The 27,963-nt window shown below is 47.8% G+C and overlaps 2 protein-coding genes and 1 pseudogene across 6 annotated transcripts in view; 2 read left to right on the forward strand and 1 right to left on the reverse strand.

The window, feature by feature from the left end:
- Positions 1-18,121, forward strand: part of NOD2 (nucleotide binding oligomerization domain containing 2) — a 39,663-nt gene extending 21,542 nt beyond the window's left edge. For all 3 annotated transcript variants that reach the window (XM_063655047.1, XM_054454622.2, XM_063655048.1), the window contains 8 exons: positions 1,716-1,799; positions 2,020-2,103; positions 5,041-5,124; positions 7,737-7,820; positions 8,399-8,482; positions 10,582-10,665; positions 14,944-15,027; positions 16,873-18,121. In XM_063655047.1, the coding sequence (XP_063511117.1) occupies positions 1,716-1,799; positions 2,020-2,103; positions 5,041-5,124; positions 7,737-7,820; positions 8,399-8,482; positions 10,582-10,665; positions 14,944-15,027; positions 16,873-16,945 (661 nt within the window). In that variant the 3' untranslated portion in view covers positions 16,946-18,121. The remainder of the gene's footprint in view (positions 1-1,715; positions 1,800-2,019; positions 2,104-5,040; positions 5,125-7,736; positions 7,821-8,398; positions 8,483-10,581; positions 10,666-14,943; positions 15,028-16,872) is intronic.
- LOC129015916 (histone-lysine N-methyltransferase SETMAR-like) lies at positions 12,532-14,141 on the reverse strand (annotated as a pseudogene).
- Positions 18,122-27,154: 9,033 nt separating the features above from the next.
- CYLD (CYLD lysine 63 deubiquitinase) overlaps positions 27,155-27,963 on the forward strand; it is a 54,826-nt gene continuing 54,017 nt past the window's right edge. Inside the window, exons 1-2 of one of the 3 annotated variants that reach the window (XM_054452981.2) lie at positions 27,155-27,247; positions 27,884-27,963. The gene's annotated coding sequence lies outside the window, so the exon portion shown is untranslated. Of the gene's footprint in view, positions 27,340-27,465; positions 27,785-27,883 lie in introns of those variants that run through there. The other 2 variants (XM_054452982.2, XM_054452983.2) reach the window with 2 other exon arrangements.

The raw sequence follows: 27,963 nt of genomic DNA on the forward strand, positions 1-27,963 counted from the left end.
AATGATTGAGAAAGAGAGAGAGAGAGCACGCACCACCATGTAAACATGGAACCTAAACTTCACAAAATGACTTTGCTTTATGAACTCTGAGGCACTCTGCTCTCTTCTGTTCCGTTCTATTTCCATTTTAGAAATGCTGCTCAGGACCTTCAAAATGATTTGCATGACCTGCAACCTGCAGTCTGAAAAATCACTGCACTACAGAAGTGGCCATAAGAGGCCCTGAGGGAGAAGCTGCACAATGTCATGGTTAAGAGTGGGGTTTGGAGCCAAGCTGCCTAGGCTGAAAGCCTTTATGTGCCGTACAACCTTGGCAAAGTCACTTTGCTTGTCTGTGCCTCAGTTTCTTTCTCATAAATGCACATAATAATGGTACCCATTTCACTGGCTTGTTGTGAGGATGAAATAATATTATTATTGGGAAGTGCTAAGGATCGTGATCAGTGCTAGCGATCATGATTCCAGGTGACTTTTACTGTGTACCAGGTGCTCACAAGGCTTTATGTGCACAGCCTGGTGAGGCTGATAATACTATTGTTCCCTCTTTTTTTTTTTTTTTTTTGAGACGGAGTCTCATTCTGTCACCCAGGCTGGGGGTACAGTGGCACAATCTCGGCTCACTGCAAGCTCTGCCTCCCAGGTTCACGCCATTCTCCTGCCTCAGCCTCCCGAGTAGCTGGGACTACAGGCGCCTGCCACCATGCCCGGCTAATTTTTTTTGTATTTTTAGTAGCGACGGGGTTTCACTGTGTTAGCCAGGATGGTCTCGATCTCCTGACCTCGTGATCTGCCCACCTCGGCCTCCCAAAGTGCTGGGATTACAGGCGTGAGCCACCACGCCCGGCCTGTTCTCTGTTTTATAGATGAAGAGACCAACAAATAACTAGTAAGTGACTGATCAGGATCACAATATCCAGCTGAGGCACTCCAGAGCCTGAGCTGTTAACCATTCAGTCAGGGCCTGCCAAGTTTGCCTAAAGATAAAGAATCATGTGCACAGTTGTTAAAATATACAGATTCCTGGGCCCCACCCTGCAGATACTTGATTGCCAGCTCCAGGGTATGGGCCTGAGAATCTGTATTTTAGGGAAGCTTTCAGATGATGTTGTGATCAGGTGAGTTTTGGGAATGGTGCCCCAACAGGAGTGGCAGACAGGGCTTGCTCGGCAGGGACTAGCCTGTTGGAGTGGTGTCATTGGGGTTAAGGACTGGGCAGCAGGGCCTCACTAACCACAGCCTACATGCCTGTTTCTGAAGTTTTGGCCACTCTCATCCAGCTGGTCTACTGTCTGCTGGCCTAGATGATGGTAAATTGTCCCAGGGGTAGCCTGTCTAGTTCAGGCTGCACCTTTCCCATATATCAGCTCCTTTCTACCATCGTCCCCTTTGTGAGGCTGCTGTGATTATCATGTTCCTTTTGCAGAGATGGAAACATTGTCTCAAATTAGCTCTGTCATTGCCTAAGGATTTCAGGTTCTTTAGTAGGGGGTCTGGATCCTACATCCTGGGCCATCCCCATCATAGTGCACCACGTCACCTCCCTGGCCAGGGACCGTGGGGTCTCCACTTTTTTGGGGTGCTCCATCTATGCAGGGTTTCCTGGAAGCACAGATGCTGGCACTTCAGGGATGAATGAAAGTCTTTTTGGGGGATTTGTAGATTTTTTTCTTGTCTTACTAGCTCCATTTTCAAATGTATTTATTTTGTCTCTTTAGTTTGCGCGATAACAATATCTCAGACCGAGGCATCTGCAAGCTCATTGAATGTGCTCTTCACTGCGAGCAATTGCAGAAGTTAGCGTAAGTCAGCCTGGGCTGTGGACAATGGGCCCCAAGTGCCCTGGTCTCACCCCAGGTCGTGCAGCCTGGGAAGCTGTGAGTGATGGGCTGGGGCAGGGGCTGTTTGCATGATGGGGGGTGCAGGTGATTCCTGCCCAGAGGGGAAGGGCAACCCTGGGATTTGGTGCTCACTGTCCAATGTGCTTTGCTTCTGTGTCTCCTCTCTTCTGGAACTGAACAGTCTATTCAACAACAAATTGACTGACGGCTGTGCACACTCCATGGCTAAGCTCCTTGCAAGCAGGCAGAACTTCTTGGCATTGAGGTGAGCCCAGGTTTTCTTTATTCCCTGGAAACTATTTTTTGCCCCATACCTGAGTCAGTCTGATCTGGTCTTGGCCTGGCACTGCCCACACTGGCTCCTGACCTCCTGATTGAATGCAGGGACAGTGTCTCATTTTAAGCAAGGGTTCTCTAATGCTGTGATCTCCCTAGTAAACTCTGGACTAGCCCTGCTGAGGACTTCTTGTCTTTTGACCTTTAGCCTGTAGGGCAAGAAAGCTTTTCTAGGCCCCTTTCCTTTCCTGTGTCTAAGAGTGTCACAGCTTTCTGGGGTTACTGAGTTGCACGATGCATGTTGAGCTTGTCCTGGTGGGGGAGGCATACACAGTTACTTGCCACCCCAGCTGTGGCAGCCAGTTGCTGCAACACTCCCAGGAGGTCCTTTTACCACTCAGAGCATGCAAGGTTTGCAGTCCATCTGATTCTGCATTTCTGCAACTCCAGTGTCTCCCAGTTTCAACTGGAGTCTCTCTCTCTCCTACCTGACGCCATTAAATTGCCCCTCTAGCTGGCCGCTGGGTTGGCCTGGTTTCTCTCTCCTTCTCTGTCTCTCTCAGATAGTCTTGCCTCCTGTGATTTGTGAGGCAGTAAAAGAAAACAAAGTAAAGAATTGTTTCCATCTATTCTTTTACCTCTTGGGCTGGGTTTGTGGATGGGAGCCGCCATTTTAAAATGGCGGGCCACATAGCTCAGTCTCGGCGAGGGCTGCTGAGATCAGAACCACAGGTGCCAATTTGTACAAAGGACTCAGTCCTCCTACCACTGCCTGCTCCCTCAGACTCACAAGCCTGGAATAGGCTGTAGCCAGACCTGGCTGGCCCATCCCTGAGAAGGGTGCTAGTTTCAGAAATGGAGACTGAGTTTGTGGCCAACACAGTAGTCCTCCGGTATGTGTAGGAGAGACATTCTAAGACCCCAGTGGATGCCTGAAACCATGGAGAGTACCAAGCCCTACACATACCATGCTTTTTCCAATACCTACACACCTGCGATAAAGTGTAGTTTATAAATTAGGCACAGTAAGAGAGTAATAGCAACTCATAATAAAATAGAACAATTATAACAATATGCTGTAATAAAAACTATGTGAATGTGGACTCTCTCCGTCTCCCTCAAAATATCTTCTTGTACTGTACTCACCCTTCTTCTTGGGAAGATGTGTGGTGGTAAAATGCCTGTGTGATGGGAGGAAGTGAGGTGGATGACGCACGCAGCACTGTGCTCTAGCGCTGGGCTGCTGTTGACCTGACCACACGTCAGGAGGAGAATCATCTGATCCCAGAGATCCTGAATCTTTGAGCAACGATGAGGTCGGCAGCTGGATGTCAGGAGCAGATGATCTTGATGGCTACCAAATGGGAGCGTACAGAGCATGGACGCGCTGGACGGGGGGCTGATTGACGTCCTGGGTGGGATGGAGCCGGATGGCGCGTGATCAGAATAGCATGCAATTTAAAATGTATGAATTGTTTCTCTCTAGAATTTTCCATTTAATATTTTTGGACTGCAGTTGATTTCAGATAACTGAAACCATAGAAGGCGAAGCTGTGGATAAGCAGGGGGCAGGGATTACCGTATATCATTGTAATTGAGAGCACAGGCTCTGGAGCCAGACTGCCCGAGGTTTGAACCCTCATTAGCTGCATGACCTCAGGTCAGCCCAATGTCTGTGTGCCTCCGTTTCCCCTTCTGTAGAATGGGGGTAATAACCGTGGCTACCTCACAGTGGGTAGTGATGAGCAAGCAAGTTAATCCACATGAAGGGCTGCACCGTCTGGCAGGGGCTTTATATAGTAAGTGAGTGGCTGAAAGATGATGGGTAAATCACACAAGCACTCAGCTTGTTTCTCCTTATGTGAGTCCGGTCCTCCAAGCAGGGATTCAATGTGCCACACATTTACTGGGGAAAAGTCCTAAAAGGGGAAGTAGGGAAGGGAGCTGGGGGAGGCTGGGGGGTGTGTCCCTGAGTGAAGGAGAGAGGGAAGGAAGGAAGGTTGAGACTGGGCACCTTGGACTTCATTGCAGTCCTAAGACATCTTGGCAAGGCTGATGAGGAGTTCTTGAACCAAATTCACCAGGCAGGGGAGCCTGATGTCTCAGGCAGGGGCTGGCAAGTGCAGATGCCAGGATGTTAGATTTTGGAGCACAGCAGCTGGGGCCCTTGGCTGCCTCCAAGGAGCTGAGGCTGGAGACCTGAAAGACAAGTTCTCCTAGCTGCCACACCCCTTCTCCAAGGATACAATAATATGTGCCTTATAGGATTGTTGTGAGCTGAGTGGCTTGACGTTCCTTGAAAGAATGAAAGCGTATAGTTATCCCAGGAAGCCTAGGGTTGCCCGTGAGAGCTCTGGGGCTTCTCCGAAGCTCTCCGAGGTGTCTGGATTTGGTTGCAGCAGGAGCCTTCCTTGCTGGGATCTAGCCTTGGCCCTCCCTCTCTCCTTCCTTCCTGGAAGGCTCAGTGGGCCCCACCCCTCCCTCCAGTCACCTGGACCTGCCCAGCGCTCTTGTGCAACAGGTAAAGCCTACCTGTAGCAACAGCAGATCTGGGAAGGCTGCAGAGGGCACGATGGGGTCTGGATCGAGGGCGGCTGAGACCGGAGGGAAAGGTGTGACCCTGAGTCACCCTCACTGTCCCGGGGAAACCACCTCCCAGGACAGCTGCCTACTGTGGCTCCTGCCTGGACTTGTCACACTGCTGTGCAAACAGCTTCCCGCTGCCCCTTTCCCTTTGCTGGGGGAAAACGAAGTTGTGGGAGCCGCTGAGTAAACTGGACTGAGCAGCGAGGGCACCTGCTGTGGCTGCTGCCTCCCGGGCAGGTCGTCAATGCTTTCTTCCTGTGTTTCCCTGGCCAGGGCACAGATGGCCCTCCTCTTCTGGCTGCCGCTGTGTTCTCTCAGCCTCCTCTGTCTTCCCTTCCAGGCTGGGGAATAACCACATCACCGCCGTGGGAGCCCAGGTGCTGGCTGAGGGGCTCCGAGGCAACACCTCCTTGCAGTTCCTGGGGTAGGTTGGATTCCAGGAAGAGGGACCTGCATGGATGGGCTTGGGACTTTTGAGGATTTGGGGGCAGGTGAAACTCTTCAGCCAGGAGGCCCCAGAGGCAGCCCAGCTCTAGTGGGGAGGACAAGCCAGGGAGAGAGTGGGTGGCCCTTGACTGCCACCTTCACACTTGGTCTATGCCTGACAAATAGGAAGTTTGGGATGTTGGGGCTAGGGGAGGACAGTGCCCACGCGCTGGTGACAGGAAGCCCTCTGATCCTCAGGGCGCTAGGGCTATAGTTTGGCTGCATATTAAAACCACCTGGGAGCTTCTAAACACTATTGCCAGGCCTCCCATCCCAGACTGATGAAATGCAAATATCTAGGTGCAAGGCCCAGGTATCAGGAGTTTTAAAAAGCTTCCCAGGGGATGTACAGTCAGGGGTGAGGACCCCTGACCTAAGAAGGAGAAGGAAATGGGGAAGGATAGGAAGGCACCCAGGATAAGAGGGGCTGTGCTAGGTCCCTCGGAGCTCTTGCTCCCTGTAGGACCATGCTAGGGCCTGCCAGGGAGGGGAGTACCCCAAACTGCAGCCCCAGGGTGGGCTTCCTCTGTGTGCTAGGCACCCAGGCTTGCACTTGTGCTGTTTCCAGCAGCCGCTCTCCTATCCTGTCATGCCCTAGTGTGAACTGGGGTCCATTTGACAGGAACTGGGAGTTTTAGAACCTGGGACTATAGGAAGAGAGAATAACCTTAGGGCCTAGGTGTTCCAGCCCATTTCACAGGGAGGCAAGTTGCCCCCAAGCTCAGTTTTTCGTTTTGTTTTGTTTGAGACATAGTCTCACTGTGTCACCCAGGCTAGAGTGCAGTGGCGTGATCTTGGCTTACTGCAACCTCCGCCTCCCTGGTTCGAGCGATTCACCTGCCTCAGCTTCTCAAGTAGCTGGGATTACAGGCACCCACCACCACACCCGGCTAATTTTTGTGTTTTTAGTAGAGACAGGGTTTTGCCATGTTGGCCAGGCTGGTCTTGAACGCCTGACCTCAGATGATCTGCCCGCCTCGGCCTCCCAAAGTGCTGGGATTACAGGTGTGAGTCACCGCACCCGGCCCCCAAGCTCAGTTTGAGCCATGAATGGGACTATGTTGCTCTAGAAATCAACATCTTTTCCACACTGCATTAGTAGCAACAGAGTCTAGAACAAAGGAGGCCACAGCCCCACTGAACTCTCTTCTGCTTGAGGTCACATCTGCCACATCAGGGGTATTTACCTCTTTCAACACATATTTATTAGGGCACCTGTCTGGGCCAGGCGTTGTTCTAAAACCCCCAAACGCTGTCATATGATACAAAGTGTTCTGTAACTTGCTTGTTTTTTTTTGTTTTCTTTTGTTGTTTTTTTTTTTTTTTTTTGCTTCACAATATATTATAGGAATTTTTTTAGGTCATTATGACCTCTTTATTTACTTAATTATCTATTTATTTATTTTACTAATATTTACAGAAAGGGTCTTGCTCTGTCACCCAGGCTGGAGTGCAGTGGTTGCAATCATAGCTCACTGTAGCCTTGAACTCCTAAGCTCAAGCGATCTTCCTACCTCAGCCTCCTGAGTAGCTGGGACTACAGGCACACGCCACCATGCCTGGCCAATATTTTTATGTTTTGTAGAGACGGGGTCTCACTATGTTGCCCAGGCTGGTCTCAAACTCCTGGGCTCAAGTGATCCTCCCTCCTTTGCCTCCCAAAGTATTGGGATTACACATATGAGCCATCATATGTGTATGAGGCTCATATGAGGTCAGCCTGACCTCATTTTTCAAAGAGCTGCAGGGTGTTACATAATCTATTTAACTGGACACTTTTTGATGACTATTAAGTTGTTTTCAGGTTTTTTGTTATTACAGTGCCATATCCCTGGGGCACAGAGCAGTGCTGGCACATAGCCAGAGCTAAATCAATACATACCTAATGAATGAAAGTGCAGTGGACGTCCTAATTCAGCCATTCTTTGCTAACTTGTGCACATACCTGTCCAGGGTAGGTCCCTAGAATACAGTCAATAAGTCAGAAGGTGTGAGTTGGGCTCTACCTTTTGGAAAGGGATGTTTTCAAGCTACAGTGAGTCAGAGGAGGACGGCCCAGAAGCTGGGGAAGTTGAAGCTAATGGCGTGAAGGAATTAGGGGTGTTAGGAAGAAGCAGGAGATAAAGAGCTAGCTTGCAGAAGAAGTGTTAGACTTGTTATGGGCAGGTACCGGAGGGTAGCTAAGGACTTGTGGGTGGCAGTTACAAGGAAGCATATCTGAACTAAGTGTCAGAAAAAGTGTCACAACTGTAAATTACTCTTGTCAGTGAGTTCCTGTCCTTAAGGGTTTGGGCTGGGTAGGCCTCTACTATTCTCTAAGTCTGTAATGTAAAGCCACTGAAAACTCTTGGGTTAAGTTTGGCCATCCCACCCAAAAGATGGAGGCAGGTCCACTTTGCTGGGACCAGGAGCCCCAGTGAGGCCACTCTGGGATTGAGTGGTCCTGCCCCTCTGGCTGGGACTGCAGAGGGAGGAGGACTGTTAGTTCATGTCTAGAACACATATCAGGTACTCACTGACACTGTCTGTTGACTCTTTTGGCCTTTTCAGATTCTGGGGCAACAGAGTGGGTGACGAGGGGGCCCAGGCCCTGGCTGAAGCCTTGGGTGATCACCAGAGCTTGAGGTGGCTCAGGTAAGTCAGAATCTATCCTGCAGTTTTCTTGGGGAGATCAGGTGAAGAGGGAGGAGCTGTGGCCAGTTTTGAAGGTCTTTGAACTTTATTTCTACCCCACAATGTTAGGCAATGGAGTAAGGAAAAAAGACCATTGGATTTCAAGAGAGGACACTTGAGTCTTTCTGGGTGACTTTGGAAATGTCCCTTGTCCTCTCAGGGTTTTGATACAGTATCTGTAAATTGAAGATATTGGGCTGGATCAGGTACATTTTATCTTAAGGACCAATTCCAATCCATTGGTAGTGGGTGCCCAGTGCACCATATTAAAAAGAATTCTAAGGCTGCACCTGGGCTTAAAGAGCACTATAATCAATTAGTGATGTGTAAAAAACATAAAAAAAAGAGCACTGCATTCAGTTAGTGATGTCTAAAAAGGGTAAAAAAAAAAAAAAAAAAAGGAAGAGCACCGCAATCAATTAGTGATGTCTGAAATGGAGCAGACCAGGAGAGCACCACGAATTTTGCCCTCCATAGGTTAGCTCATCTCTGAGGTCTTTCCCTGCTCTGACATGCTTTTGTTCCATGATTACCTCCAGCCTGGTGGGGAACAACATTGGCAGTGTGGGTGCCCAAGCCTTGGCATTGATGCTGGCAAAGAACGTCATGCTAGAAGAACTCTGGTGAGTTTGGGGGATTCTCTGCTCTGGGGAGGTGGATCACAATCTCTGTTGATCCCCTGGCCTCATCCATAGGAGCGGTTGTGTGGACAGACAAAGGTGGATGATTGAGTGATTGACTGATTGATTGATTGTGTTTGTCTTTATATGTCCTGAGTGGTATGAAGCTTATAGAGCCTGGTATGTACATGCTAATTTTTTTATTTAATAAAATATATTGGTTTGCTGGTTTGATGACTGCCTCCACATGGCATAAGTGTTAAGAGCATAGACTCTGGAATCAAGCAGGCCGTGATCTTAGGCAAGTTAAATAACAATTTCAGAATCTCAAGTTTCATGTCTGTAAAATGAGGGTAAGAATACTTCCAACCATAAAGGATTTTTGCAAGAATTAGATAAAGTAGTGCCTGTGAAGACCTTAATATAGTGCCTGGCATATTTGTAAGTGCTCCATAAATGTTAAATTAGAATAATGGCAGGGTTACTACTACTATTACTGCCCCTGCTGCTGCTGCTGCTACAACTACTATAGTACTGTGACTACTACTACTAATAAAGGTTTGTTATTTTAAAGTGATTTTGAGTTCCTAGGAGCACTGGGTATTCAAGTCATAGGTCATTTTGGAAGGTGTAATGGAGTTTTGATAGTTGAAAGAGGAACCATGAATCATGCTTATACTGTTGACCTGAAGCAGATTCTAAGTTTCTCATCCTTTAGATGCCACTAGTATAGTTTTCTGACGTGTTCTGGGCAGCTTCAGATTATGTCAGGGAGATAAAATGCTGAATGTTTGATTTTCCCGGGAAGCAGAAAGGCACTGCAACATATGGGCATTGCCATAAACAGATTTTATGGATGGACCTTGGCTGTTGCAGGGCTTACTAGCTCTACTTAAGTATGATTGATTCTATCCTGACTGGATTTTGCCACTTGGAGTTTCTTAGTAGAGGAGAAACTTATTGTGAGAGCATCCGTTATGATTACTGTTAAAAGAAAAACTTTAGGCAAATTAAATTTAGCAGAGCTGGTTTGAACATACAGCAATTTTTGAATTGGGCAGCATTCAGAACTGGGAGTGCTCCACCCAGCAAGGTGGGCAAGCAGTATCTATAGACAGGAAAAGGAAGTGATGTACAAAACAGCTTGATTGGTTGCAGCTGGGCATTTGCCTTATTTGGGCATGGTGTGATGAGGCATTTTCCTTATATGGACATAGTCTGATCAGCTGGTAGACTGTGATTGACTGAAGCCTGGCTGCTGTGATTGGTTGAGACTTAGCTCTTCGTTATAAGGATATATTGTTAGGTTGCAGTTTGCTACATAGGAACTCAAAATATGGAGGCAGTCTCAGGCCAAATTTAGTTTAACTACATGTTAAGCTGCAGGTGACAGAATACCTCCATCTATAGAGGTTTAAACAAGGAAAAGGTTTATTTTTTCCTGTATAGGCAGCTGGAGGTAGGCAGTGTAGGGTTTGTACAGTGGCTACAAGAGGCCAGGAGGGGTCTCAGCTCTGTCTCATTCTCTTTCTGTTCCATCATCCTTAGCCTGTGACTTCATTCACACGGTTGGTTGTCTCATGATCACATGATGGCTGCTCCAGCTGCAGCACTACTTCTGTATTCCAGGATTCAATCTATATACCTGGGAAAGCCATCTGGGTTCTCTCCTTTAAAAAGCATTCCTGGAAGCCCCACCTGTCAACTTCCCCTTATGTATCAACCACGTGTATGTCACTTGACCAACACACTTGTACGTTGTTTGACCAGCCCTGGCTGCAATGGAGAGTGGGAAATATAGTTTTTTCACCAAGTGCATGGCTGTCCAAATGAAATGAGACTTCCATTAATAAGGAAGAAAGGAAAGATGGATATCGGGAAGCTGGGGGATGAGGGAACTTATTACATAGAGAGCCCTTGGAGTGAATTCTCTTGCAAATATGTCCAGGAATAGAGAATCCCCACAACGTACTTTATCTATTCTTTCTTTATCCATGAGTTTGGGTTTTCAGATGTTGGATTTCCTATATGGGGGCATGTGAGTTCATCATCTTCCATAATCAATGTTGTATCAACTGGACTTTCTCTCTTGTTCTCACCAGCCTGGAGGAGAACCATCTCCAGGATGAAGGTGTATGTTCTCTCGCAGAAGGACTGAAGAAAAATTCAAGTTTGAAAATCCTGAAGTAAGGAACCCGTAAGCAGGAAACAGGACAATAATTGCTGGCCTTTGGAAGGGGCATTTCTGAATAAGATCTGGGCCGCTCCCCGCTGGGGTAACTCATGTGAGGTGGCCTGGTAGAACAGCTTGCCTTGGTCTAGGTGGACAAGGATTCCAATGCAAGTTGTTTATCTGGGAGGTGGTCCCAGTAAATGCTGATAGGAGAGTGGTGAAGTGAGATGGGGAAGTGAAGGTAACCAATAAAGGGGAGTTATCAAGCCAGTTATCAATGAGGGAAATTGGAGCTCAGTACTCTGGGGCACTCCTGGAGCCAGTGCAGAACACACATGGTCACCTACCCAACCAATGGGCAAGAAAGTCATGGCATTTATCCACCAACCCTCTGTCCTTCCAACCCTCTGTTGACGTGCGCTCGTGGAGCACTGATTCTCCAGCACTTCCAGCTCACCCTCACCCAGCTGAACATGCTTCTGGGGTCAGGAGAATGGCCTCAGGCAGAGAGTGGCAGGTCTTCTCTGCAAGCAGTGGCTGGGGAGGTGATGTGATGGGTAGCACTGTGGCCTCCTCCAGTGGCTGACTCAGTGGCTTGGGACTTGTGCCACAAAGAGATGGACAGCTGAGGTGAACACGAACCCACCTAGTGACCATCATGGGTTTGTCAGGGTGCTCTCTGAGGCTGATGCCAAAATTCTTATTTCAAGTAGACCTCAGGAACCCCATCAGATGGCTCCTTTTGCTGAAGGAAAGTGGCATCTGCCTAGGCAAATGTGGTCCTAGGAAAACGCTTGCCTTTAAAGACAGATAGACAGACAGCTGCCTCTGTGAGTGCCAGCTTTGCTGCCAGGCTGCTATCCACTCTGGCGACACTTGTTTGTGTTGCTTTTACAAGCTAGGAAGTTTCCAAATATTTGGAGAAAACACTTCCACTAATTATTTGGGTGGAAATGGGCTGGGAAGTTGGGGTGAAGCCCGGATGTGTCTGAGCCAGATGCCAGCTTTGCACTGAGGGTAGGCCTTTGGGAATACCAAGCCCATTATCAACCAGGTGTGGATATGGCATGTTTGTCTTCCCTCCTTGTCACAGCCTTACTCCACTTGACTCCCGTGGATACCAGGCAATGAGGCTGGGGTTGGTCCCATGCCACCCTGTCATCAGCCTTATTTTTCAGCATCCTAAACTATATCATCCCCCACAAAAATTGAGCTTCTGATATATCTTTTATAAAAAAGAGAAATGCCTACATCTTTCTTTTCCAGGCTTAGTTCTGCCAAGAGTTGGTTGAGAGCCCAGGCTTGCTGGGTACAGTAGCTCACACCTGTAATCACAGCACTTTAGGAGGATGAGGCAGGTGGATCACCTGAGGTAGGGAGTTTGATACCAGCCTGACCAACATGGAGAAAACCCAGCTCTACTAAAAATACAAAATTAGCCGGGCGTGGTGGCACACGCCTGTAATCCTAGCTACTCGGGAAGCTGAGGCAGGAGAATCACTTGAACCCGGGAGGTGGAGGTTGCCATGAGCCAAGATCACACCATTGCACCCTAGCCTGGACAAGAGAGAAACTCCATCTCAAAAAAAAAAAAAAAAAAGGATGAGAAAAATAATAATTAAAAAAAAAGAGTCCAGGCTCTGGAACCAGACAGCCTGGGTCTTACCCCTGCTCCACCATTACCAGCCAATTCTTCTTGGATGGGTGCCTCAGTTGCCTCAAGTGTAAATGGAGATAATGGCTGGACCTTCATTATAGGCCATGAGCATTCACTGAGAGAATGTAGGTAACAAAAGTAAGTTGTAGGTTGGAGCAAAAGTAATTGTGGTTTCAGACCGTGAATTTTAAATTATTATAACTAGGCTAAAATACATCTTTATTAATCAAAATAGGAACCATTAAAATCAACACATTTTTGCCAATAAGAAATAAGTTTGTCTATTCCTGTAGCATAAAAATTCATGCTCCGGGATTCAACAAACTCTTGGAAAGCATTTTTTGCATCCTCCTGGTTGTGGAAGCATTTTTCCTGGAAAAAATTATCAAGATTCTTGAAGAAATGGTAGTCAGTTGGCTACAGGTCAGGTAAATATGGCGGATAAGGCAAAACTTCATAGTCCAATTCATTCAACTTTTGAAGCTTTGGTTGTGCGACGTGCAGTTGGGTGTTGTCGTGGAGAATTGGACCCTTTCTGTTGACCAATGCCGGCTGCAGGCGTTGCAGTTTTCAGTGTATCTCATTGACTTGCTGAGCATATTTCTCATATGTAATGGTTTTTCAGGGATTCAGAAAGCTGTAGGGGATCAGACTAGCAGCAGACCACCAGTGACCATGACCTTTTTTTTTGGTGCAAATTTGCCTTTGGGAAGTGCTTTGGAGCTTCTTCTCGGTCCAACCACTGAGCTAGTCATTGCCAGTTGTATAAAATCCACTTTTCATCGCACGTCACAATCAGATCAAGAAATGGTTCGCTATTGTTGTGTAGAATAAGAGAAGATGACACTTCAAAATGATGATTTTCTTGGTTTTCACTCAGCTCATGAGGCACCCACTTATTGAGCTTTTTCACCTTTCCAATTTGCTTCAAATGCTGAACGACTGTGGAATGATCGATGTTGAGTTCTCAAGTAGTTGTAAGAAAATCAGCTTTGATGATTGCTCTCAATTGGTCATTGTCAACTTCCGATGGCCTGCCAGTACACTCCTCATCTTCAAGGCTCTTATCTCCTTTGCAAAACTTCTTGAACCACCACTGCACTGTACGTTCATTAGCAGTTCCTGGGCCAAATGAGTTGCTGATGTTGTGAGTTGTCTCCGCTGCTTTACGACCCATTTTGAATTCGAATAAGAAAATTGCTTGAATTTGCTTTTTGTCTAACATCATTTTCATAGTCTAAAATAAATATAAAATAAACAGGAAGTATTAAGTCATTAGCAAAAAATCATAAAGTGAAAATTGTGCACTAAAATGATATATAGCATAACCACATTTATTTAAGAATGTATTCCGATATCAAATGGCAAATTTCAACAATGCAAAACCTGCAATTACGTTTGCACCAATCTAATAGAAACTCAACAAATACTGGCAATTACAATTGGCATTGCCTTAGGGTCAACTTGTAAGACATTCCTGAAATTGTGGGAAAGGGGGAAGACCTGGAGTGTACATTATTGTAAGGCAAAGCTATAACCAAAAGAGCAACATGGGAAACACATGACTCCTCTGTTGCTGTCCCTGGCCCTATCCTGTCTCCTCTCCCTGTTGTCAGCTACCTCATATGTTCTCTAATCTCTGTCTCTGTGCCCTCAAAGACCTCCCTGAAAATGGAAATATTACTGCTCATCGGTTATTTTCTTGGTTATCAATTAAGTACTGTATTGGTTATCAATTAAGTACTGTATTAGTCCGTTTTCATGCTGATGATAAAGATATACCCAAGACTGGGCACTTTATGAAAGAGAGAGTTTTATTGGACTTACAGTTCCACGTGGCTGGGGAGGCCTCACAATCATGGCGGAAGGTGAAAGGCACATCTCACATGGCAGCAGACAGGAGAAGAGGGCTTGTTCAGGGAAACTCCCCTTTTTAAAACCATCAGATATCATGAGACTTATTTACTGTAATGAGAACAGGATGGGATTCAATTACCTTCCACCGGTCTCTCCCACAACACGTGGGAATTCAAGATGAGATTTGGGTGGGGACACAGCCAAACCATATCAAGTACTGTGCAAGTGTTTTAGGTATGCAGAGAGTGGTGGGTCTTCCAAGCAAGCAGAGTGTAGGGAGGTAATGGGGGACTGGTGACTGACTTAATGGCCCAGGACTCATGCCACAAGGAGATGGATGGTGGATGTGAACAGGAGCCTGCTTACACCCATCACAATTTAGATTCTTATGCTTGATGGCACAAGTACTCTTTTAGGCCCATTTTACCAATGAGGAAATTGGGACTAATTTGCTCGAGATCAAAAAAGAAGTGGTGTAGGTGGGATTTAAACCCAGGATGTCTAGCACTAAAATGCAGGTACTTAACCACTATCCTAAGGGAGTGGCTACTTAATTTGATAAACTCATCTAGTGAATGGAAGAGAGATGGGTACATTTCACTGACGGTACTGAGCCTTTGCTGATGAGCTCATTGGGAATCTCAGACATGAGCAGGATGTGTCTAAGGGACAGGTGGGCTTCAGTAGGCTGGCTAACTCCTGCAGTCTCTTTAACTGGACAGTTTCAAGAGGAAAACCAAGAATCTTTGAAGCTCACCATTGTATCTTCTTTTCCAGGTTGTCCAATAACTGCATCACCTACCTAGGGGCAGAAGCCCTCCTGCAGGCCCTTGAAAGGAATGACACCATCCTGGAAGTCTGGTAAGGCCCCTGGGCAGGCCTGTTTTAGCTCTCCGAGCCTCAGTTTTTCTATCTGTAAAATGGGGTGACAAGAGAGAGGAATGGCAGAATTTTGAGGATCCCTTCTGATTCTGACATTCAGTGAGAATGATTCTGCATGTGAAGGATCTGATTCTCTGTCTAAGAAAGAAGTCTTTACATCTTTAAGTAGGGAGCAATGATTTCATTTTTAAACCTTGACTATTTATTCAGCAACTTCTCTATTCTATGAGATAGTGTAGGAATGGGGATGTGGTTGAAGAATGAAAAGAAAAGTCAGCTCCCGCCCTCCTAGAAATTGCATCTGCCTTCACAGGTCAAGGATATTGGATCAGACCTTCTGCGGTTCTGAATGGAGATTACACAGGTTAGGAGCAGGTTGCACAGTGTATCCAATTCTCTATAATTAAAGCCATAGACTTTCATGTATTTGAAAAAAGCAAGAATTGCATTCTTGACAGATTCTTTCATTGCCTTAAAAAGAATGACTAGCCTTGGGAGTCTGGGCAGCTGGGTCTAGTACTGTAGACTTTCCCTCTGCTGAGCCACAGCTTCAAAGATTTGTCCTTCTTGTTTCCAGGAATCTATTTCTCAGACAAAAAGTAAAGGTTTTCCCTGCCCTAATATGCTATAAGTGAATGTTACTATATATGTTCCAGGCACAGGGCTGGAGACTAATATTTAAAAGCCAGGAAATTTCCTATAAAAAATCTATATCTCAGGGTTTTCTCAAAAGAGCTGGGAACTCTGGATGCCCATTCATGATTCCAGTAGTTAACCAGAGTACAAGAAGGGCTGAGTCTTCTCAGATGGGCAAACCCATTCTGGCTGACTGCAGATCCACCAAGCCTATTGTCTTAGACCAGGACCCTTTGGCAACTCATTCCTGTAAGCTTGTGACCCCTGCTTTAAATATGCAGGCCTTGTCTTCTCTCAAAAAGCACATCAAGGCTGCAGTGAATGCAGATATCAAGTGATGAAGTTAAAAACAAAAGCTTTGCTGGGCGTGGCAGCTCACATCTGTAATCCCAGCACTTTGGGAGGCTGAGGCAGGAGGATCACTTGAGGCCAGAGGTTCGACACCAGACCTCATCTCTCAAAAAATAAAAAATTCAGCTGGGTGCGGTGTAATTCCTAGCTACTCGGGTGGCTGGGATGGAAGGATCCCTTGAACCCAGGAGTTCAAGGCTGCAGTGGGCCATGATTGCATCACTGCATAGGCGACAGAATTAGATCCCATCTCTTAAAAAAATAAAAAATTTAAAAGTGACTTCAAAAATGTATGCTGTGATGGAGAGATTTTTCCTTCTGTATGATTGTGACATCTCTGTGGCCTATGACATCATCAGGTTCTGGGCAAAGTGTAGATTTTCTGTTTCTTTGTTTTTGAAACCATTGCACAGTCCTAAGAAACATCACATTCTGTGTCCTGGGCACCAGCCAACAGGAGGATGATATTTTAAGGGGTCTGATGTTATTTGCTGCCTGTTGATGGAACTTGGGAGGGCACCAGGGTTTGCTCATTGCATTCTTGACAGATTCTCTTGTTGCCTTAAAAAGAATCACTGGCCTTGGGGAGTCTGTGGCTGGCTGGATGCAGTGTTGTGGACTCTCTCTGCAGAGTCATGGAGCCTTGTTCAGAATGCTTCATGAGCTGCCCTGGTTGGCCAAGGGTAAAAACAGCCCTGACTTCCCTGCAAGAAACACTGCAGCTGGGCCAGAGAGTCAGCCCATCCCAGGCATGGGTTTAAAAAGCGGAGGCTTTTGTTTGAAAGCCCTGCTCTAATTTTGTCCTCACTCAAACCTCTGTCATTTGATCTCCTTTAGGCTCCGAGGGAACACTTTCTCTCTAGAGGAGGTTGACAAGCTCGGCTGCAGGGACACCAGACTCTTGCTTTGAAGTCTCCGGGAGGATGTTCGTCTCAGTTTGTTTGTGAGCAAGCTGTGAGTTTGGGCCCCAGAGGCTGGGTGACATCTGTTGGCAGCCTCTTCAAAATGAGCCCTGTCCTGCCTAAGGCTGAACTTGTTTTCTGGGAACACCATAGGTCACCTTTATTCTGGCAGAGGAGGGAGCATCAGTGCCTTCCAGGATGGACTTTTCCCAAGCCTACTTTTGCCATCGACTTCTTCCCAAGATTCAATCCCAGGATGTACAAGGACAGCCCCTCCTTCAGAGTATGGGGCTGGCCTCTGCTGATCCTCCCAGGCTTCCGTGTGGGTCAGTGGGGCCCATGGATGTGCTTGTTAACTGAATGCCTGTTGGTGGAGAGGCCTGGCCTCTCACAAAAGACCCCTTCCCACTGCTCTGATGAAGAGGAGTGCACAGAACACATAATTCAGGAAGCAACTTTCCCCATGTCTCGACTCATCCATCCAGGCCATTCCCCATCTCTGGTTCCTCCCCTCCTGGACTCCTGCACACGCTCCTTCCTCTGAGGCTGAGATTCAGAATATTAGTGACCTCAGCTTTGATATTTCACTTACAGCACCCCCAACCCTGGCACCCAGGGTGGGAAGGGCTACACCTTAGCCTGCCCTCCTTTCCGGTGTTTAAGACATTTTTGGAAGGGGAGGGACACGTGACAGCCGTTTGTTCCCCCAAGACATTCTAGGTTTGCAAGAAAAATATGACCACACTCCAGCTGGGATCACACGTGGACTTTTATTTCCAGTGAAATCAATTACTCTTCAGTTAAGCCTTTGGAAACAGCTCTACTTTAAAAAGCTCCAAATGCAGCTTTAAAAAATTAATCTGGGCCAGAATTTCAAACGGCCTCACTAGGCTTCTGGTTGATGCCTGTGAACTGAACTCTGACAACAGACTTCTGAAATAGACCCACAAGAGGCAGTTCCATTTCATTTGTGCCAGAATGCTTTAGGATGTACAGTTATGGATTGAAAGTTTACAGGAAAAAAAATTAGGCCCTTCCTTCTAAGCAAATGTCTTCCTGGATTATTCAAAATGATGCATGTCGAAGCCTTTGTAAATTGTCAGATGCTGTGCAGATGTTATTATTTTAAACATTATGATGTGTGAAAACTGGTTAATATTTATAAATCACTTTGTTTTACTGTCTTAAGTTTATATTCTTATAGACAACATGGCCGTGAACTTTATGCTGTAAATAATCAGAGGGGAATAAACTATTGAGTCAAAACAGCCATCTTCCTTGTGACCAAACATTTAAAAATATTCTGGCTGGGCACAGTGGCTCACGCCTGTAATCCCAGCACTTAGGGAGGCTGAGATGGGCAGATCACCTGAGGTTGGGGGTTTGAGACCAACCTGACCAACATGGAGAAACCCTGTCTCTACTAAAAATAGTGGAGGTTGCAGTGAGCCGAGATCACACCATTGTCCTCCAGCCTGGGCAACAAGAGTGGAACTCCATCTCAAATAAATAAATAAAATAAAAAATAAAAATATTCCTAAAACTTGTCAAATTTTAAAGCACAATTTTCTACTTGAAGGAAAATGATGTTTTCAACCCGATCATGTATAGCTTAAGGCAAAAGCAATTCTTAGAAAATAGCTAGGCAATCAAAACGCTTTTGGCTTCAGTTTAGAAAAGTTTAACCCCGTGAAGTTTTCAGCTGTGCAGGAGCCTCCCCGTACCCAGCCTAAAAGGCTGCACCACATGTGAAAAGGCCCCTTGGCCTCCCTCAATCCCCTCAAAGTGGCTCCAGGAGTCTTTAACAGGAGAAAGATGGAGAAGGTTTACCTATGGCTGGCTTTCCACAGTGAGCAGCCTCTCATGCAGGCTTTGTGTTAAAATAATGCTTAGCTGCGTTTAATAAGCAAGGGATCAGGTGGTCGCCCAGCAAGGTGAAATCCTACTTCCTTGAAAGGTTTTGTGTCTGGCTGACTTGGTGGTGTGGCATCTCCCTGGACCCTGCATGGGAGTGTGTCTGTGGGTTTTCTTTGTGATTGGTGCCCTGTTCTGCCCAGACCATTGTTTCTGATATAGCAGATCAGGAGGAAGGTGGCGTTGAGTCTCCTTTAGCTGAGGAGTACACACAGCAGCCCATTTGCATAGCACTATATTGGGTTGTCAATTTGTCATCTTTAAATTCATTCAGCAGTGAGGCCAGGCATGGTGGCTCATGCCTGTAATCTCAGCACTTTGGGAGGCTGAGGCAGCTGAATCACTTGAGGTCAGAAGTTCAAGACCAGCCTGGCCAACATGGCAAAACCCTGTTTCTAAAAATAGAAGAAGAAAAAAAAAGTTAGCTGGGTGTGGCAGCGCACGCCTGTAATCCCAGCTACTTGGGAAGCTGAGGCAGGAGAATCACTTGAATCTTGGAGGAGGAGGTTGCAGTGAGCTGAGATCATGCCACTGCACTCCAGCCTGGGCGACAGAGAGAGACTGTCATAAATAAATAAATTCAGCAATGATTTATTAACCAGTTATATTAGGATGACCAGTGGATGGACAAAACAGACATGGTCCTCAAGGTGCTTAGGTGAGCGTAGAGGGAGAGGCAGGCAGAAAACAAGTCAGTTGAAAAAGACATGAAAAAGTCTTCAGCCAGGCACTATGGCTCATGCCTGTAATCTCAGCACTTTGGGAGGCCAAGGTGGGCAGATCACTTGAGGTCAGTTCGAGACCAGCCTGGCCAACATGGTGAAACCCCATCTCTACTAAAAATACAAAAATTAGCCGGGCATGGTAGCAGGTGCCTGTAATCCCCGCTACTTGGGAGGTTGAAGCAGGAGAACCGCTTGAACCCGGGAGGCAGAGGTTGCAGTGAGCCGAGATCACACCACTGCACTCCAGCCTGGGCAACAGATCAAGACTCCATTAAAAAAAAAAAAAAAAAGTCTTCAGGCTGTTAAGGGGCTGGTCCGAGACAGGTTGTCTGAGGAGGTGACAGGTAAGCTGTGTCCCCAAGAATGAGAAACATATGGCCAAGCAAAGAGTGAGAGGGAAGAAGGGAGCATTCTAGTAATGGGGGACAAGTGGTACAAAGACCCTGGCGAGGGAAGGAGCCTGGTACGCATGGTAGGCTCAATAGTCACTCTGGAACATATGTAGATCCTAATCCCCGGGACCTGGGAATGTTGCCTTACCTGGCAAAAGGGACTTTGGAGGTGGGATTCAGTTAAGGGTCTTGAGATGGGAAGATCATCCTGGATTACCTGGGTGGGTCTTAAATGCAATCGCAGTTTCCTTATAAGAGAAATTTAAAGGACAATGTAAAGCAAAGGGAAATATGACACCAGAGAAGAAAGCAATGTGATCACCAAGTAAGATGCTACACTGCTGGCTTTGAAGGTGGAGGAAGGCGCCATGAGCCAAGGGTTGCAGCTCTAGAAGCCGAAGAAGACCAGGAAATAGATTCTCCCCTGGAGCCTCTGCAAGCAGCATAGCCCTGCCTGCCGTGGCTCCAGCCGATTTTGGGCTTCTGGCTTCCAGAACTATAAGGGAATAATTTGTGTCATTTCCTGCAGCAGCCATAGGAAACTAATACACTATGTTGGAGGCAAGCTAAGGGAAAGGTGTCACTAGATGGGTTTGCAGAGGTAGGTAGGACCAGTTCAGGAAAGGTCTCACTGGCCACAGTCAAGAGTTTGGTCTTGATCTTGGAATAACGTCAACGCCTTGGAAAGTTCTAAGCAGGGGAGATGTGAACCAATTTACAGTTAAGGAAGATCTTGTTTGCTCCTGGGTGGAGATAGGACAGGAATATGTAGGGGTGGGGATGGGAGGCAGAAGAAGTGGGGAGGCTGCCTCAGAGCTATTGCAGGTGAGAGGCGGTTGGCAATGGAGGTGGAGAGAAGAGGATGGATTCCAGAGACATTCTGGAGGTAGATTCCCAAGAGCCTACGAATGGGTTGGATGGGAGGGATGAGGGAATGGCAAACATCAAGGATGACTCATAGATTTCTGACTTGAGAAACTGGGGGCCTGGGAAAGTTGGGTAGGAAACCAGTTTGGAAGTGGGAGGGAGTTCTGTTTTGAATTGTCAAGTTTGAGACACCAAAATGGAGAAGTTAAGTGGAGACGTCAAAAGATGGTGTGAATTTGGAGCTCATGGGAAAGGTCACAGCCAGAGATAATAGCGTGGGTGTCTTCAGTGTCAGACTGAGAATGGGGCCCTCGAGTCTGGATGACATGAGCTAGAAAGAGATTATGGAGAAAGAAGAGGTCAAGAGGGCCTAGGTAAGATGGTACTGAGATCTTGATATGTGTTTCCTGGTAGAGTTCAGAGTAGGAGAAATTCCCTAATTTTCAAAAGTCCAGCGTATACCACCAAAAGCCTCCTGGGCCTGTGTAGGGAACTAGGGAAGTAGGATTCTTGATTGTAAGCTTCTCTGATAGGGAAGTTACCTGAAAGGTACATGCTCATGGCCAGAAGTTTATCCATGAGCAGACGGATTCCAGTTTTGCAGCTAAGAATACATAATTCTTATGCACAGAAAAACAAAGTATTAGAGCAGAATTTTAAAAACAGCCTCAGACTTTCATAATATTCATCATCATCCTGGAAGAAAAAGGATGCCAGTCTGAGGGCCCTTCCCTCCCCATAGCACCAAACAAAAAGCTGAAATGAATACACCCCACAGAAATGTGAGAGTTGGAGTCATATTCCAAGTGGCTGAGCTGAGACTAGTGCTTCATTCCATTGTTGTACCAGGACAGCTTCAAGCCTCCTTCTTCACTCCGGTAAGTGGTCCAGCCCAGTGTGTGAAGAGCCCAGTACTCAGGGCAATGCCTGGAAGTGCCCGGGCACGAGAGGATGTGCTGCCTCGGGCCCTAGGTGGAGGGTTCCAGGTGAGCTGTAAGGTCATAAAGGACATTTCCCCTGGAGAATCGCAGGTGGAGATTGCAGCAGGGAAGACTGGCAATCCAGGCTCTTTGATTGGCTTCCCTTGGATCGTTTTTTTCCCTCTAAATTTAATCCCAACCTATTATTACTTCCTGAACAATCCACAGATCCAGTCCCCTAAGCATCACCACTCCCCTGATCACTCACCCTGAAAATGCTTCTTTTCAGAAGTGCTACATCTCTTTCTGCTTTGTAACAACTTCTCCATATCTTCAGTTCCACATCCCCCTGCACCCCTCCCTCTCACCTGCTCTGCCTCCACCCCCAGGAAATAAGGAGGTCCCTTTGGGATCCATCCTTGCCTGGGTTACTCCATCAGTCTCCCTGTTACTGACTTTGACCTGAGGCGTGAACCTATTAAAACATAAGTCAGATCAGCTACTGCTCTGATGTAAACCCTCCAGGACTTCTTGTCTGGTGCAGGGTAAAAGGCAAGGTCTCATCTGACTTGGACCCCCTGTATCTTCTCTGGCCTCCCCTTTGCCACTCACACCTGTTCTCTGGGCTCCAACCTCACTGGCTTCTTTGCTGTTTCCTGAGCACACCAGGCACATTGCTGAGGACACCAGGCACATTGCTGCTTCCAGACCTCTGCACTCGCCTTTCCCCTCCTATGGCAACACTGTTCCCTGAGACGGTGGTGTGGTTGGCTTCTTCATTTCCTTCCAGTCTTAGTTCAAATGCCACCTACATGAGGTAGTCCTTCCCTGAACAATCTACCTAAATAGCAGTTTCCAGCCACTGCCTGCCCTCCTTTGTATCGTCTTCTCTGCATGAACTACCTGATGCATGGTCATTTTTCCCTTCCCCTAGAATGTCAGCTTCTTGAGAACAGGAACCACGCTCACTGCAGTGTCCTCAGAATCTACAAAGGTGCCTAGCATATAGTAGGTGCTCAATACATATTTGTTGAATGAAAGAAGGATCCACTTTCTTTATTAAAGGGGGCAGAAAATAGAAGTTGGGGCAGCTTGTAAGAATGAGTCACCCTTTTTCTGACATTGTTTGTGTCTCCTTCATAAAGGAGGAAGATTCCCTGGGACACAGAACAATCCCTAATGCATCAACTGCCCAAAATGGGATCCAGATGTAGCAGAAAGTTCCCTTTAATAAAGTGCTTTCTGTGTGTGTTTTAAAAATCAAACATAGAAATTATTTGTCACTGATACCAGCAAATAGCTCAAACGGGAGAGCATGGATTTATAGTTCGGCTGGATTAGTTTAAAGATGATTAAAGTAATCCCCTTTATCTTATCAAAAAGAGCTTTTAGGTGGTCATAGTAAAAGTCCTCAGACAGAATGTTCAGTTGCACTTGGAATTTCTCTTCCCTAAGAGATAAGCACAGCTCGGAGATGGAAGACCTCAGCCCATCATCCATGGATCAAAACACTGTGCTGGGCTACTGTGGAGAAAGCGCCCGTGACGTATCCTTGCTTGTGCGGATACCTGGTCCAGTTAGCCGCTTGGCCTAGTGTTCATTCTGAATGCCCATATTCACAGGATTGGTGGGAAAATGGCTGGAACCATGGGAGGTTGGATGGACATCTGGGAGTTGCCATTTACTAAGATGGGGAGTGCAGAGGGATTGCAGGGGGTGGTGGTGGGGAATATCAGGAGTTCGGTTTTGGCTGTGTTGAGTGGAGATGCTGAGAAGGCAGTAGGATATAAAACAGACACCGAATTTGGAGAGACTACAAGTAGGAGGTACCCCGTGGTAGGCACTGGGAAGCATGGAGCAGGGTCTAGTCAATAACCATGACCGGTGCCACTGAGCAGGTTCCCTTGAATCCTGACTGTGTGTTACTCTATGTCCCATGCCCCTAGCAGGCTACCTGGAGTTCACTATCCTCCGTGGGGAAAGATCCATTCAATTCAATAGCTTTATGTTAGGTTCCTGCTGTGTGCAATGAGAGAACTACATAAGACAGCTTAGAATCAGTGTTAGGTCAGGCACAGTGGCTCATGCCTGTAATCCCAGCACTCTGGGAGGCCAAGGCAGGAGGATCACTTGAAGCCAGGAGTTCAAGACCAGCCTGGGCAACATGGTGAGACCCTCATCTCTACTCAAAAGAGAAAAGTTAGTTAGCTGGGCATGGTGGTGCATACCTGTAGTCTCAGCTGCTCGGAAGACTGAGGTGGGAGGATCACTTGAGCCCAGGAGACTGGGGCTGCAGTGAGCTATGATTGTGCCACTGTACTCCAGCCTAGGCAACAGAGTGAGACCTCATCTCAAACGAAAAACAAAAAACAAAAAACAAAAAACAAAAAAAGAACCAGCGTTAGGTTCTCTGCAAAACCCTTCAAAACTTCCCATTGCTCTTGGGATGGAGAACAACCCCTGTCCTTGGCTCCCAACGCCCTTTTGTGCCTTCATTGTCTGTGCTCTGCCTCTTCCAGTTTCTTCAACAGGTCATGCACTTTCCTGTTTCCTATTTCTGGAGTGTTCCCCCTCACTCCTGCCTGCCAGTTATCTTTCCCATCTCATCTCAAAGGTGACTTCCTCAAACAGGCCTTCCCTGAGTGGCCAACCTCCCTTTAGGCATGCTCAGAGAGATTCTTCTTCTGAGGTTTACCACAGCCATAATTAAGTAAGTGATCATCTAATGAGTATTTTAGTTTGCCTTTTTTTTTGCCAGAGAGAGTGTGGCATCTCTCTTGTACACTGCTATGTTTCCTGGAAACTGCTCAGTAACTCAACTGCTAGTTCCATGAACCCAGGACCAGGTTGGATGGAAGAGGCTGTGGGGTGGTGGATTGAGAGAGGTCATTAGTGAGGGCTGGAGCCCTCTGTGAAAACATGTCTGTAAAGGACTTTGACTAGGTCCTCCATGAAGGGAGGATTTGAAAGGCAGAGATGATGAGCATTTCAATTGGGGAATCCATTTTAACAGAGGTGGAAAGAGTCTTGGCTTGGAATCAGGGTCTCGGCCCATCTCCTGAGTGACAGGGGGCTTGTAATTTACTGTCTTTGGGCCTTCATTTCCTACCTGTAAAATGAGAGGCTGGTTTACCAAGGACTGCAAATAATAGCACCATGACACTATCTCCCCATCTCATCCCCTGGCAGATATCTGTCTTCCCGGTGAGCCTGAATACAAGTTCAGAATTAGCTTTAACGCAATGTTCTAAGCAGCCATTCCCAATTGATAGGAAATGATAATTGAGATAAGCCCCATTTGTCAGGCTTGACTTGGATGAAGATCCCTTAGATGAAGTCAGGCCCCAGCACTGATTCAGTGAACGTATGACAGGACAGAGCCTGGGGACAAAAGCCCTATGGAAGTAGAGACCTTAGCAGCACCAAACACCATCAACAGAAAGGACACAAAAATGGGCCAGGCACATTGGCTCATGCCTGTAATCCCAGCACTTTGGGAGGCCGAGGCAGGCAGATCACTTGAGGTCAGAAGTTTGAGACCAGCCTGGCCAATATGGTGAAACCTTATCCCTACTAAAAATACAAAAAGTAGCTGGGTGTGGTGGCAGGCACCTGTAATCCCAGCTACTTGGGAGGCTGAGGCAGGAGAATCGCTTGAACCTGGGAGGCGGAGGTTGCAGTGAGCTGAGATCGCGCCATTGCACTCCAGCCTAGGCAACAGAGCAAGACTCTGTCTCAAAACAAACAAACAAACAAACAAAAAACCCCCAGCAACAACAACAACACAAACAAAAAGAAGGGACATGAAAATATTCCAGTCCACAGTGGCAAACTCAAATGCCTTAAGGGACCAGTGGATGTAGATCATGCGGATAAGAGAAGTGGTCCCAGTGGTAACATGAGAATGTTTGCCTTGCCTGAAAGGACCCCAAATCTCTCTCCTTCACATTCTTTTCTCCTTCCTCCTTCTTATTGTATGGGTTAGGCAAAAACAAATTTCAGCTGCAATTTTCTTCCAGACAGTTGGACTGTGACCTCTGAGTCTTACCAGCTTTGTTGGAGAATCCAGATGTAGACGAGAACGGTGTTGCCTAAGGCCTCACTTCAAGCCAGGCCTGTTGATTTCCAACTTATGACTTCCTACAGCAGTGTGGTCATGAAGCCTGGAAAACAGGAAGATAGGAGTGACAAAAGAGGGACACAAGTAGAATGAGGCTTAGGTTTTCAAAAGATGCTCATTTCATTTTGATGACTATGGCAAGGAAGAGTGGTGGCCTGTCTACTGCTACTGTTAGTCATCACTCATGTGACTGCTTTTATGTATTCATTGGTTTAAATTCCCTGGATCTCCAGAAACAAGTCACTTTCCACTGGGGGAAATTTGTGTCATGATTAAACACACACACACACACGCACACACACACACACACACCCCTCCTCCTTTCTCAGTGTTAATCACCTTCTCCTATAATTAGCACTTAAAATGTCAAAGGAGAAGAAATTAATTAACAGGAGTATCCAGTGCAGCAAGGCTCTAGGACTGATTATAAAAAGCACTTCCTTAAATATTTTGAGTGCTTTTGGGAATCAGAAGCCTCCCTTCTAATTGAAAGATCCTTAACTACACCCTAAGTCCTGGCTGGTGGCCAGGGGTGCGGGGCTGAGTGAGGCGGCGTGTGGAAATCCCTTCTTCACCATCCTTGGGAAAATTCCCTCCAAACTGGGATAGGTGGCAACAGAGGTTCGGAAACAGCAAGAGTCCCAGGCTGGATCTGCGGAGGAGGAAGAGATGAACCTTTCCTGAGCGGGTACTGCGTGCCAGGAACTTTAGCTGGGTATTTTGCCACAATCCTGTAAGACAACCGATACTATGATCTCCATTTTACAGATGAGGACATTGAGGCTCAGCGTGGTTGTGACTTCTTCAGGTCACGCAGCCACTGAATGAAAGCGCCAAAGATTCAAACTGAGGTCTGATTCTAAAGCTTTGCTCTCTCACGGCATCCTGGAATCCTATTTCAACCTTCATCTGGACTCTTAACCCAGCCCAAACCTAAGCGTCTACAGTTTTGACAGCTGAGGCCGGAGCACGGGAGGTGGAGCTGGTGGCAGCGCAGCGCCCCGCCCCGGCTCCAGCATCAGCCAATGGTGACGCGGCACCCACAGCCTTGTGCCCAATCAGCTTGAGCTTCCCGCCTCCATCCTCCGCTCTTCTCTGCCCCGCCCCTTCGCTTTCCCTTTGGTTCCACCGAGCTTGACAGAGCGGAAAGTCCCTTCGGCCGGCGCCGGGCCGGCAGCCATTGGAGGAAGGTCTGTCACAGGGAGGCCCAATCACGGCCCGCTCAGAAGCGCAGCTCGGCCTACGATTGGCTAGCGCGGCGGCTGCCCCCTCCGCCCCCGCTCCCTCCCTCTCCCCTGGGCGGTTTGGAGGCGGGGCAGGTGGGGGCGGGCCCAGGTAGCAGGTTTGGCTGCGCGGGGGCCGCGCGTCGGAGGTAAATACTAGGGCGGTGGGTGTGGGGAGCCGGGGCCGGCCCGGGACGCGGGCTGGGGAGCCGGGGCGAGGGGCGACGCCCCGCCGCCCGAGGTTAGTGAATGAGCGGGCGGCGGGCGGCCGGCGGGCGGCCGGATCCCCTCGGCGCAGCCGCCTGGCCTCAGGGCGTCCGGAGCCGCCGCGGCGACCATCGGGCCCTCGGCGCCGGCCCGTTAGTTGCCCGGGCCCGAGCCGGCCGGGCCCGCGGGGTGCCGAGCCCGCTGACGTCAGCCCGGGCTTCCCCCCCAACCGGGGCTTCCCCATCCCCCGAGGCTTCCCGGGAGGGCTCCGAGTCCGGAGAGCGTGCGGGGTCGCCACCGTCGGGACCCCCGGAGGAGAGAGGACTTGGGGCGGGAGCCACGCGGGACGCTGCCCCCCTCCCGCCCCCTACCCCATTTACAGATTGGGAGACTGAGGCACAGGCCGCTGGCGGGCCCCGACGGCCACGGTTGGCCTCAGGAGCCCGGGGCTGTGATTCCTACCGACCGCGCCGCGGGGCGTATGTACCGATCGATTTTGCGGGTGTTGGTGGCTCCCGTCCAGGAATCGCAGTCGGGGTTCTGGCCTCGTTAATGGCGTGTTCTGCTTTTTCTTTCAGTTTCCCCCTTTCCAGGGTGAGGATGGTTCTACACAGCCACCCGGAGTTCCTTAGTTGAAAGGTGCGCCCCGTTGTGACAG

The sequence above is a fragment of the Pongo pygmaeus genome, chromosome 18, assembly GCF_028885625.2.
Source record: "Pongo pygmaeus isolate AG05252 chromosome 18, NHGRI_mPonPyg2-v2.0_pri, whole genome shotgun sequence".
NCBI lineage: Eukaryota > Metazoa > Chordata > Mammalia > Primates > Hominidae > Pongo > Pongo pygmaeus.